Source organism: Silurus meridionalis, chromosome 6 (genome assembly GCF_014805685.1).
Source record: "Silurus meridionalis isolate SWU-2019-XX chromosome 6, ASM1480568v1, whole genome shotgun sequence".
NCBI classification, from domain to species: Eukaryota; Metazoa; Chordata; class Actinopteri; order Siluriformes; family Siluridae; genus Silurus; species Silurus meridionalis.
In genome coordinates this window covers 16001698-16015115 of record NC_060889.1, presented here as the reverse complement: position 1 = coordinate 16015115, position 13418 = coordinate 16001698, and the positions used below count along the sequence as shown (strand labels likewise).

Here is a 13418-nt window from a genome sequence, read left to right as displayed (position 1 = left end):
GTGTGATCAGGAGACCAAGTGGAAAGGGAGTAAGACCAGGAACATTGGATGTAGCGTTAAACTGTTCTATCATGGTGTGGATGGAAAGAGAAATAGTGTAGGGGTGATTCTGAAGGAAGAGTACAGTTAGAGTCTGGTGGAGGTAAAGATTCTGATAGAGTGATGAATGTGAAGCTGGAAGTTGAAGGGGTGATGATAAATGTCATCAGTGCTTATGCTCCACAATTGGGTTTCGAGATGGAGGAAAGTGTACCTAGGTAAGAACAATTAGGAATTGGGGCAGACTTTAATGAGCAAGGGCAGATGATGGTAGATTTTGATAAAATGATGGAAATGGCTGTGGTAAATACTTATTTTAAGAAGAAGGAGGAGCATAGGGTGACATATAAGAGTGGAGGAAGGTGCACACAGGTGGACTATGTTCTATGTAGGAGATGCAACCTGGAGATTGGAGACTGTACCATGTTGGCAGGGGATACTGGAGCTAGAGCTGGGAAGGATTTGCTGCAAGTTAGAGCAATAAAGGATGGAGATGGAAATGTGTTGAATAGTGAGGAGAGTGTGTTGAGAAGGTGGAGGGAGTGTTTTAAGCAACTGATAAATGAGGAAAATTAGAGAGAGAAGGTTGGATGTTGGAGAAATGGTAAAGCAGGAAGTGGATAGGATTAGTAAGGAGGAAGTGAGAGCAGTGATTAAAAGGATGAAGAGTGGAAAGTCAGTAGGACCAAATGACATACTGGTAGAAGCGTGGAGATGTTTAGGAGAGATGGCAGTTTAACAAGATTTTGGGAGGTGAGAGGATGCCTAAGGAATGGAGAAGGAGTGTGCTGGTACGATCTTTAAGAATAAGGTAGATGTGCAGACCTGCAGTAACTACAGGGGAATAAAGTTGATCAGTCACACCATGAAGTTATGGGAAAGAGTAGTGGAAGCCAGGCTGTGAGAAGAGGTGACCATCTGTGAGCGACAGTATGGTTTCATGCCGATGAAGAGCACTATGGACACAATATTTGCTTTGATAATGTTGACAAAGAAGTATAGAGAAGGTCAGAGGAAGTTGCATTGTGTGTTTGTGGATTGAGAGAAAGCGTACGACAGGGTGCTGAGAGGAGTTGTAGTATTGTGCGAGAAAGTCAGGTGTGTCAGAGAAGTATGTGAGGGTGGTGCAGAACATGTATAAGGACAGTGTGACAGCATTGAAGTGTCAAGTAGGAATGACAGACTGGTTCAAGGTGGAGGTTGGACTGCAGCAAGGATCAACTCTGAACCCTTTCCTGTTTGCAGTGGTGATTGACAGGTTGACGGACAAGGCCATACAGGATTCTCTTCAACACTCAACACATATTCAACAATGCTGATTCCAATCTCAGTGAAAACCTGTCATTCCTGCACCAGATCCAACTCAATGCATGTTTTATATCCTGTTGCTAACCATGCTGATGCTCCTGGTGAATCTTCTAGGTTCTGTTTGTCTTCGGCGAGGTGGCAGGAGTGGAGTAAGAGCACGTCTCCGCAAGCTTTTCCTCTGCTCCTCTGCCATAAAGCAGTCTCCCACTATGCAAAGCAAGTTCGCTAAGTGCTTCTATCTCCTCTCATTGCACTGTTCTTTTGGCTTTATCAGTCTCTATTTCTTCACAGAACACAGCCATTAGGGTTGCAGAAGCCAGTGCACTCATAGTGCCAGTCCCAAGCCCTGATAAATGTGGAGGGTTGTGTTAAGAAGGGCAGCTGGCGTAAAATATATGCCAAATCAAATATGCGGATCACGAACTAGAATTTCATACCGGATCGGTCGAGGCCTAGGTTACCAATGACTGCCACAGGTATTGTTAGCCAACAGGGTACCGGTGGAAATTGGGCTACTGTTGGTCGAAAGAGAGGAGGAAGATGTCGACAGAGACTGCAGGGAGAGGAGAAGTGGAGGAGAGTGGAGGTTTGGGTGGGCACTTTAAATTTTGGTACTGTGACTGGGAAAGGGAGAGAGGTAGCTGATATGATGGCGAGGAGAAAGGTTGACATGGTGTGTGATCAGGAGACCAAGTGGAAAGGGAGTAAGACCAGGAACATTGGATGTAGCGTTAAACTGTTCTATCATGGTGTGGATGGAAAGAGAAATAGTGTAGGGGTGATTCTGAAGGAAGAGTACAGTTAGAGTCTGGTGGAGGTAAAGATTCTGATAGAGTGATGAATGTGAAGCTGGAGATTGAAGGGGTGATGATAAATGTCATCAGTGCTTATGCTCCACAATTGGGTTTCGAGATGGAGGAGAGTGTACCTAGGTAAGAACAATTAGGAATTGGGGCAGACTTTAATGAGCAAGGGCAGATGATGGTAGATTTTGATAAAATGATGGAAATGGCTGTGGTAAATACTTATTTTAAGAAGAAGGAGGAGCATAGGGTGACATATAAGAGTGGAGGAAGGTGCACACAGGTGGACTATGTTCTATGTAGGAGATGCAACCTGGAGATTGGAGACTGTACCATGTTGGCAGGGGATACTGGAGCTAGAGCTGGGAAGGATTTGCTGCAAGTTAGAGCAATAAAGGATGGAGATGGAAATGTGTTGAATAGTGAGGAGAGTGTGTTGAGAAGGTGGAGGAGTGTTTTAAGCAACTGATAAATGAGGAAAATTAGAGAGAGAGAAGGTTGGATGTTGGAGAAATGGTAAAGCAGGAAGTGGATAGGATTAGTAAGGAGGAAGTGAGAGCAGTGATTAAAAGGATGAAGAGTGGAAAGTCAGTAGGACCAAATGACATACTGGTAGAAGCGTGGAGATGTTTAGGAGAGATGGCAGTTTAACAAGATTTTGGGAGGTGAGAGGATGGCTAAGGAATGGAGAAGGAGTGTGCTGGTACGATCTTTAAGAATAAGGTAGATGTGCAGACCTGCAGTAACTACAGGGGAATAAAGTTGATCAGTCACACCATGAAGTTATGGGAAAGAGTAGTGGAAGCCAGGCTGTGAGAAGAGGTGACCATCTGTGAGCGACAGTATGGTTTCATGCCGATGAAGAGCACTATGGACACAATATTTGCTTTGATAATGTTGACAAAGAAGTATAGAGAAGGTCAGAGGAAGTTGCATTGTGTGTTTGTGGATTGAGAGAAAGCGTACGACAGGGTGCTGAGAGGAGTTGTAGTATTGTGCGAGAAAGTCAGGTGTGTCAGAGAAGTATGTGAGGGTGGTGCAGAACATGTATAAGGACAGTGTGACAGCATTGAAGTGTCAAGTAGGAATGACAGACTGGTTCAAGGTGGAGGTTGGACTGCAGCAAGGATCAACTCTGAACCCTTTCCTGTTTGCAGTGGTGATTGACAGGTTGACGGACAAGGCCATACAGGAGCCTCCATGGACTATGATGTTTGCGGATGATATTGTGATTTGTGGTGAGAGTAGGAAGCAGGTGGAGAAGAGCCTGGAAAGGTGGAGGTACGTGCTGGAAAGAAGAGGAATGAAAGTCAGTAGGAGTAAGACAGAGTACATGTGTGTGAATCAGAGGAAGGGTAGTGGAGTGGTGCGGTAGCAGAGAGAAGAGGTGGAGAAGGTGGAGGAGTTCAGAGATTGGTATAAAAAAAAGCAGAGGACAGGGGGGTATGGAGACGGATTATCTGCTATGGCGACCCATAATGGCAGAAGACGAAATAAGAAGAAGAAGTCTTTATTTCTTCACAGACCGGTTTTAATCTGTCTCTCTCTTTTGTGCACCCTCTCAATCTATTTTTCTATTTGTTGATGTACTGTATCTGGTGGTAGAGTGGCTGTGCTATATTATATAGTTAGAATTCAGGTTTTATCCTACAGACGGCTGTTCTGTTATCTTCCAGGCCAGTATTTTTCATGGGCTTGAGATCAGTGGACTTGACAAACAAAAGGATATTATTTGTTTTCATATATGCCTTCTAACAAACAAATTTTCAACCATTACGCAACTGCTTTCACTTCTTAAACACTTAAATCCCATCCACACATTCTGAGCCTTCACTATCATTACAACACATCTTTTATCTCCTCACTATTTTTACTGTAGATTGTGAATAATTTATAGTAATTACGGAATAACTAGAATAAAGAGAATAAAAAAAACTGAATAATAAAATGGCAATTTTTTTCATCTTGTACAACTCGCATAATATTATAAAAAAAAATGTTGTAACTGCTTAAAATCCCAGACCACATCAGCGGGTCTAGAGTTTCCATTATTTTCTATTATTCCATCACTATATTTAGAGAAAAAGAAAATCACAATTTACAAGAAAAGAAATATAATATGTTTATCACTACAAATGACATAAGACACACACACACACACACATACAGGGAGTGCAGAATTATTAGGCAAATGAGTATTTTGACCACATCATCTACGTTATGCATGTTGTCTTACTCCAAGCTGTATAGGCTGGAAAGCCTACTACCAATTAAGCATATTAGGTGATGTGCATCTCTGTAATGAGAAGGGGTGTGGTCTAATGACATCAACACCCTATATCAGGTGTGCATAATTATTAGGCAACTTCCTTTCCTTTGGCAAAATGGGTCAAAAGAAGGACTTGACAGGCTCAGAAAAGTCAAAAATAGTGAGATATATTGCAGAGGGATGCAGCAGTCTTAAAATAGCCAAGCTTCTGAAGCGTGATCATCGAACAATCAAGCGTTTCATTCAAAATAGTCGACAGGGTCGCAAGAAGCGTGTGGAAAACCAAGGCGCAAAATAACTGCCCGTGAACTGAGAAAAGTCAAGCGTGCAGCTGCCAAGATGCCACTTGCCACCAGTTTGGCCATATTTCAGAGCTGCAACATCACTGAGTGCCCAAAAGCACAAGGTGTGCAATACTCAGATACATGGCCCCGGTCATCCTCTCCTTAATACAGTGCAGTCGCCCTGTCCCATGTGCAGAAAAACACCCCAAAGCATGATGCTACCACCCCATGCTTCACAGTAGGGATGGTGTTCTTGGGATGGTACTCATCATTCTTCTTCCTCCAAACACGTTTAGTGGAATTATGACCCAAAAGTTCTATTTTGGTCTCATCTGACCACATGACTTTCTCCCATGACTCCTCTGGATCATCCAAATGGTCATTGGCAAACTTAAGACGTGCCTGGACATGTGCTGGTTTAAGCAGGGGAACCTTCCGTGCCATGCATGATTTCAAACCATGACGTCTTAGTGTATTACCAACAGTAACCTTGGAAACGGTGGTCCCAGCTCTTTTCAGGTCATTGACCAGCTCCTCCCGTGTATTTCTGGATTTTTTTTAGATTATGTCTCTCACAGTGGACATGCACCTACGATGACAATTTCAGACCCTCCATGATTTCTAAGTGGAAGAACTTGCAAAATAGCAGGGTGTTCAAATACTTATTTGCAGCTGTATCATACAAATAAATAGTTTAAAAATCATATATTGTGATTTCTGGATTTTTTTTAGATTATGTCTCTCACAGTGGACATGCACCTACGATGACAATTTCAGACCTCTCCATGATTTCTAAGTGGAAGAACTTGCAAAATAGAAGGGTGTTCAAATACTTATTTGCAGCTGTATCATACAAATAAATAGTTTAAAAATTATATATTGTGATTTCTGGATTTTTTTTAGATTATGTCTCTCACAGTGGACATGCACCTACGATGACAATTTCAGACCCTCCATGATTTCTAAGTGGAAGAACTTGCAAAATAGAAGGGTGTTCAAATACTTATTTTCCTCACTGTATATATATATATAAATAAACTTTTAACATGTTGGTCTATTGTGCGCTCAGTGTTACTAGTTTTGTACATTGCTACTATGCCATTCAACTACACACTGGCAGTGGTGCAAATGGGATTCAGTCTTTGCCATAAGGTTCTAACTAGTATAAACTAATTAAGTGCTTCCATCTCCTCTCATTGCACTGTTCTTTTGGCTTTATCAGTCTCTATTTCTTCACAGACCGGTTTTAATCTGTCTCTCTCTTTGTGCACCCTCTCAATCTATTTTTCTATTTGTTGATGTACTGTATCTGGTGGTAGAGTGGCTGTGCTATATTATATAGTTAGAATTCAGGTTTTATCCTACAGACGGCTGTTCTGTTATCTTCCAGGCCAGTATTTTCATGGGCTTGAGATCAGTGGACTTGACAAACAAAAGGATATTATTTGTTTTCATATATGCCTTCTAACAAACAAATTTTCAACCATTACGCAACTGCTTTCACTTCTTAAACACTTAAATCCCATCCACACATTCTGAGCCTTCACTATCATTACAACACATCTTTTATCTCCTCACTATTTTTACTGTAGATTGTGAATAATTTATAGTAATTACGGAATAACTAGAATAAAGAGAATAAAAAACTGAATAATAAAATGGCAATTTTTTCATCTTGTACAACTCGCATAATATTATAAAAAAAATGTTGTAACTGCTTAAAATCCCAGACCACATCAGCGGGTCTAGAGTTTCCATTATTTTCTATTATTCCATCACTATATTTAGAGAAAAGAAAATCACAATTTACAAGAAAAGAAATATAATATGTTTATCACTACAAATGACATATGACACACACACACACACACACACACACACACACACATATATATATATATATATATATAAATAAACTTTTAACATGTTGGTCTATTGTGCGCTCAGTGTTACTAGTTTTGTACATTGCTACTATGCCATTCAACTACACACTGGCAGTGGTGCAAATGGGATTCAGTCTTTGCCATAAGGTTCTAACTAGTATAAACTAATTAAGTGCTTCCATCTCCTCTCATTGCACTGTTCTTTTGGCTTTATCAGTCTCTATTTCTTCACAGACCGGTTTTAATCTGTCTCTCTCTTTGTGCACCCTCTCAATCTATTTTTCTATTTGTTGATGTACTGTATCTGGTGGTAGAGTGGCTGTGCTATATTATATAGTTAGAATTCAGGTTTTATCCTACAGACGGCTGTTCTGTTATCTTCCAGGCCAGTATTTTCATGGGCTTGAGATCAGTGGACTTGACAAACAAAAGGATATTATTTGTTTTCATATATGCCTTCTAACAAACAAATTTTCAACCATTACGCAACTGCTTTCACTTCTTAAACACTTAAATCCCATCCACACATTCTGAGCCTTCACTATCATTACAACACATCTTTTATCTCCTCACTATTTTTACTGTAGATTGTGAATAATTTATAGTAATTACGGAATAACTAGAATAAAGAGAATAAAAAAAACTGAATAATAAAATGGCAATTTTTTTCATCTTGTACAACTCGCATAATATTATAAACAAAAATGTTGTAACTGCTTAAAATCCCAGACCACATCAGCGGGTCTAGAGTTTCCATTATTTTCTATTATTCCATCACTATATTTAGAGAAAAAGAAAATCACAATTTACAAGAAAAGAAATATAATATGTTTATCACTACAAATGACATAAGACACACACACACATATATATATATATATATATATATATATATATATATATATATATATATATATATATATATATATATATATATATATATATATATACAGTGAGGAAAATAAGTATTTGAACACCCTGCTATTTTGCAAGTTCTCCCACTTAATTGTCATCGTAGGTGCATGTCCACTGTGAGAGACATAATTAAAAAAAAAAAATCCAGACATCACAATATATGATTTTTAAACTATTTATTTGTATGATACAGCTGCAAATAAGTATTTGAACACCTGAGAAAATCAATGTTAATATTTGGTACAGTAGCCTTTGTTTGCAATTACAGAGGTCAAATGTTTCCTGTAGTTTTTCACCAGGTTTGCACACACTGCAGGAGAGATTGCCACACAGATCTTTTCTAGATCAGTCAGGTTTCTGGCCTGTCGCTAAGAAACACGGAGTTTGAGCTCCCTCCAAAGATTCTCTATTGGGTTTAGGTCTTGAGACTGGCTAGGCCACGCCAGAACCTTGATATGCTTCTTATAGAGCCACTCCTTGGTTATCCTGGCTGTGTGCTTCGGGTCATTGTCATGTTGGAAGACCCAGCCTCGACCCATCTTCAATGCTCTAACTGAGGGAAGGAGGTTGTTCCTCAAAATCTCGCAATACATGGCCCCGGTCATCCTCTCCTTAATACAGTGCAGTCGCCCTGTCCCATGTGCAGAAAAACACCCCCAAAGCATGATGCTACCACCCCCATGCTTCACAGTAGGGATGGTGTTCTTGGGATGGTACTCATCATTCTTCTTCCTCAAAACACGTTTAGTGGAATTATGACCCAAAAGTTCTATTTTGGTCTCACCTGACCACATGACTTTCTCCCATGACTCCTCTGGATCATCCAAATGGTCATTGGCAAACTTAAGACGTGCCTGGACATGTGCTGGTTTAAGCAGGGGAACCTTCCGTGCCATGCATGATTTCAAACCATGACGTCTTAGTGTATTACCAACAGTAACCTTGGAAGCGGTGGTCCCAGCTCTTTTCAGGTCATTGACCAGCTCCTCCCGTGTAGTTCTGGGCTGATTTCTCACCTTCCTTAGGATCATTGAGACCCCACGGTGAGATCTTGCATGGAGCCCCAGTCCGAGGAGATTGACAGTCATGTTTAGCTTCTTCCATTTTCTAATGATTGCTCCAACAGTGGACCTTTTTCACCAAGCTGCTTGGCAATTTCCCGTAGCCCTTTCCAGCCTTGTGGAGGTGTACAATTTTGTCTCTAGTGTCTTTGGACAGCTCTTTGGTCTTAGCCATGTTAGTAGTTGGATTCTTACTGATTGTATGGGGTGGACAGGTGTCTTTATGCAGCTAACGACCTCAAACAGGTGCATCTAATTTAGGATAATAAATGTAGTGGAGGTGGACATTTTAAAGGCAGACTAACAGGTCTTTGAGGGTCAGAATTCTAGCTGATAGACAGGTGTTCAAATACTTATTTGCAGCTGTATCATACAAATAAATAGTTAATAATAAAATAATTATATATTGTGATTTCTGGATTTTTTTTAGATTATGTCTCTCACAGTGGACATGCACCTACGATGACAATTTCAGACCCTCCATGATTTCTAAGTGGAAGAACTTGCAAAATAGCAGGGTGTTCAAATACTTATTTTCCTCACTGTATATATATATATATATATATATATATATATATATATGCAACATGTTAAAAAAGTTTATTTATATATATATATATATATATATATAAATAAACTTTTTTAACATGTTGGTCTATTGTGCGCTTAGTGTTACTAGTTTTGTACATTGCTACTATGCCATTCAACTACACACTGGCAGTGGTGCAAATGGGATTCAGTCTTTGCCATAAGGTTCTAACTAGTATAAACTAATTAAGTGCTTCCATCTCCTCTCATTGCACTGTTCTTTTGGCTTTATCAGTCTCTATTTCTTCACAGAACACAGCCATTAGGGTTGCATAAGCCAGTGCACTCTTAGTGCCAGTCCCAAGCCCTGATAAATGTGGAGGGTTGTGTTAAGAAGGGCAGCCGGCGTAAAATAAATGCCAAATCAAATATGCGGATCACGAACTAGAATTTCATACCGGATCGGTCGAGGCCCAGGTTACCAACGACTGCCACAGGTATTGTTAGCCAACAGGGTACCGGTGGAAATTGGGCTACTGTTGGCCGAAAGAGAGGAGGAAGACGTCGACAGAGACAGCAGGGAGAGGAGAAGTGGAGGAGAGTGAAGGTTTGGGTGGGCACTTTAAATTTTGGTACTGTGACTGGGAAAGGGAGAGAGGTAGCTGATATGATGGCGAGGAGAAAGGTGGATATGGTGTGTGATCAGGAGACCAAAGGGAAAGGGAGTAATAGCAGGAACATTGGAGGTGGGGTTAAACTGTTCTATCATGGTGTAGATGGAAAGAGAAATTGTGTAGGGGTGATTCTGAAGGAAGAGTACAGTAAATAAACTTTTTTAACTACATTCAACTACACGCTGGCAGTGGTGCAAATGGGATTCAGCCTTTGCCATAAGGTTCTAACTAGTATAAACTAATTATGTGTAATTAATATTAATTAGAACTTACATTTTAAAACAATTACTTGAGCACAAAATAACATTGCAGACAACTGCATTAATTATTTAATTATTTTTACTCATTAAACAACTTTATTTTTCACAAATAAAAAATTTATGTGAAAATAGAAAAATAGAATAGAAATAGTATAGAATAGAAAAAGCTGAGTTTAGAAGAATGGTATTTGATTTACAATTTTATTTTGATGTTTTGTTTTTTTCTTCCAGATGCATTTTATGCTGAAGTGATTGAATCATGTGTTATGCAACATAACACACCAGCCTTTAATAAAAAGACACATATGGCCCTTTAACTGGTCCTCTGTGTCATAGTGCTGTACCTGTAAGAGACCTCACTACCATGGTGATATGCTTTATGGTTGAGTGCCTCTTACCAATCCGAAAGCCCTGGACTATCAGGTCTGATAACAGCTGAAGAGAGCTGGCTGTTTACACTGAACTCATTTTGGCTTTTATCAGGTGTCTAAGGGGATGTGAACACAACAAGACACAGTGGAGCAGTAAGAGAGAATATATATTTTGAACACTGACTAGAAAGGACACACTCACATTTCTACTTAATAATTTACTTCATGTCCAATGCAATAAAGCGGCACCTTTTTTGCTTCTAATCAATTTAAGTAATAATTGCTGGTATCTGTATATTCGTTTTCATATTCAAAGCATTATATTTTGAATTAATGATTTAATATTCACGGTCCAAAATGCCCATCAGAGGCAGATTAAGCACCTAATAAGATGTGGTACTAAAGAGTCACAGCATCAAAGAACTTGAATAATTGACTTTATCATCAAATCCCTAAATACACAAATTGACCGAATTTATGCAGGTGAAAACTGAAGCAATTACAGTATTTGAGTCATTCTACATAGGTAAGAGTCTGGTTGCTGATTGACATTTAAGAGAGAATAAAAAATGCCTTAGTTTGGGCTGTACTGTACATAAAGTATTATTTTCTTTTTGGCATAACTCAAATGTGTTGTTTTTTAAAGAAAACTCAATTTTCTTATTTCATAATGCCACTACTCAGTGACAAAAATGCATTGTCAGCATGAAGCCAGCAGATGTACAGAAAGCGATCAGTACCAAAAAAAACATGATTAAAAAAGATGAATGTATTGGACATTTGAAAGTTTTCAGTGATTAATTCAAACGGCAAGGAACCATATTTGAACTATGCGAGTTGCGGTTTTCAAACCAGTACAGACAATTTTTAATGGGTTTGTGAATTAATTCATTAATAGTTCTTTGCTTAATGAGAATTATGTGTTTATATTTTGTAAAACAGAACCAGTAGGCTTATTAGAAAATATCACAACTGAAAAAGAAAAGAAAAGCCGGAGATGACAGAAAGTGTCAAGAGTACAAGTGTACCACAATGACACTATACATCTGTTCAGAGCTCCAAATATGTTTCAGTATAGTGGACTTGCATAAAAAAAAAAAACATTTTTAAGCATTAGGTAAAAGATAAAGATAATATTAATGTTTGTTTGTAACGGTTAAAATATTGACTATTTGGTTTTAAACAAACTAGTAGCTTAACTCTATGTATCTTTATTGTAGCTATAGCTTTCTAACAATATGTGCATTACAAATAATGCATTTGTACTGTATCTGGTTGCATCTTTTGTCCAGTGTTTGCTGATACTGGTCAGAATGTGGGAGGGGCTGAGAGTCCCACACACCCAAATAGTGTGAACAAGACATCGTCATTACAGCTTAGTTTAGTAGCTCAGAAACACTTGAAATGCTTGCTTTAGAATTAAGGACATGGCTGAATGAGAAGTTTCTGAAGTATATAAGAAAATGCTGAGAATGCAGAAGGTACGAGGAACCCTGTAATGAGAATGACAGATGTTTAACTAATTCTTTGTCACTTGTAGATATGACAGCAGTGATTATTAGTCTCAGCTGTTGAGGGCCTTTTGCAATGCTTATAGCTTTATTAGATTTTTAACATGTGTACAGTTATTTAAAAAAAAAGACTCAGTGAGTCTGATGCATGCATATATTCCACTGTGTCTTCCACAGACAGCACTGAGGATGAGCTGGAGCTGTCAGCTGTGCGCCATCGGCCAGAAGCCCTGGAACAGCTGGAAGCCCAGACTCGCTTCTCTCGCAAAGAGCTACAGATTCTCTACCGCGGCTTCAAAAATGTAAGCTACATCCTCATTTTGAAGATTGATTGACGTAAGATGTGTTAATATAGTAAATCAGTAACAAATCTAAGGACATAAGTGCATTAAAATGATGGAGATTATAAAAACTTTCACATAAAACATGTTCTTAGTGTTACAAGTGGCAGTGCTGTTTAAGATTTATTAAACCACATACCCCTTACAGAAACTTTCTTACCAGGACATACTTCATTTGATTGTGATATAATAGTATCATGTTTTAAAAAGGTGTACAGTGTCTCCAAACCCAAAGAAATCTGCTTGCCAGTCATGATCCAGATATGAAGATCAGAAAACTGATCAACAATGCATGTCCTAATTTTGGCAAAACACTGACTCATAGCATCAGTATCAGTATAGCAAGCTGGAGGAGAACATTTATCTGCAGATAGTTTGATATTTGTGCATGCTTAGTATGCATAATAATAATATAATATTATCAAAATATTATTTATTGTCATTTTAAGCTCTTGAAATGTAAATAGGGTGAATGCGGAAGAGCTTGGTGAAGTGGGCCTATCTAAAGGCTGAGGTTTCTGGAGCTGTCAAAATATCTCTCATCATCTCCTATTTGTGCCATTTTAAAGGATAAAGTATTGTTGACCAACAGCATACACTGTCTATTCACTAAATGTCTGCTGATACTAAGTATCAATTAACATTTTTTATTCATAACCCTCTTTCCACCAGATCCAAACATCCACCAGATTTCCTGTAATTAATGTCAATGATAGAACGCTGATTGTCCATTACCTAGCATTTTGTGAAGTGCTAAAAGCCTCTTTCTTTTTAATTGTTTTAATTTTGAATCTTTATCTGGCTTTCAACCTGACACAAAGCCTGAAATTAAGTAACAGGCATTTGGCATCATCTCTGAAGTAGGAGATGTCCATAGCCATGCTTTAAAACCTTTATGGCAGTTATAGTCAGAACTGTTGGCCTTCTGTAAATCTCTAGAAGGAAATTAAAAGACTACTACCGTACTACTGTGTTAACTAGGTGTGCTTACATCTCACCCAATAAGTTCTCTCATTACAACAAGTAGGCTTGTAATACAAGCTTAAGCCTTGATAGAAAAATGTGGAATGATTGTACCTATTATGATAAGCTTAATCTAAACTACTTTAGTATTCTTTAGACATAATTGTCTTCTTCTTCTTTTCCTTCTTCTTATTATTCTTCTGCTTCT

At 38.7% G+C, this 13418-nt stretch overlaps 1 protein-coding gene across 7 annotated transcripts in view; it reads left to right on the top strand.

The window, feature by feature from the left end:
- kcnip4a (potassium voltage-gated channel interacting protein 4a) overlaps positions 1-13418 on the top strand; it is a 161281-nt gene that overhangs the window by 131904 nt on the left and 15959 nt on the right. For all 7 annotated transcript variants that reach the window (XM_046851433.1, XM_046851427.1, XM_046851428.1 and 4 more), the window contains one exon: positions 12084-12208. In XM_046851433.1, the coding sequence (XP_046707389.1) occupies positions 12084-12208 (125 nt within the window). The remainder of the gene's footprint in view (positions 1-12083; positions 12209-13418) is intronic.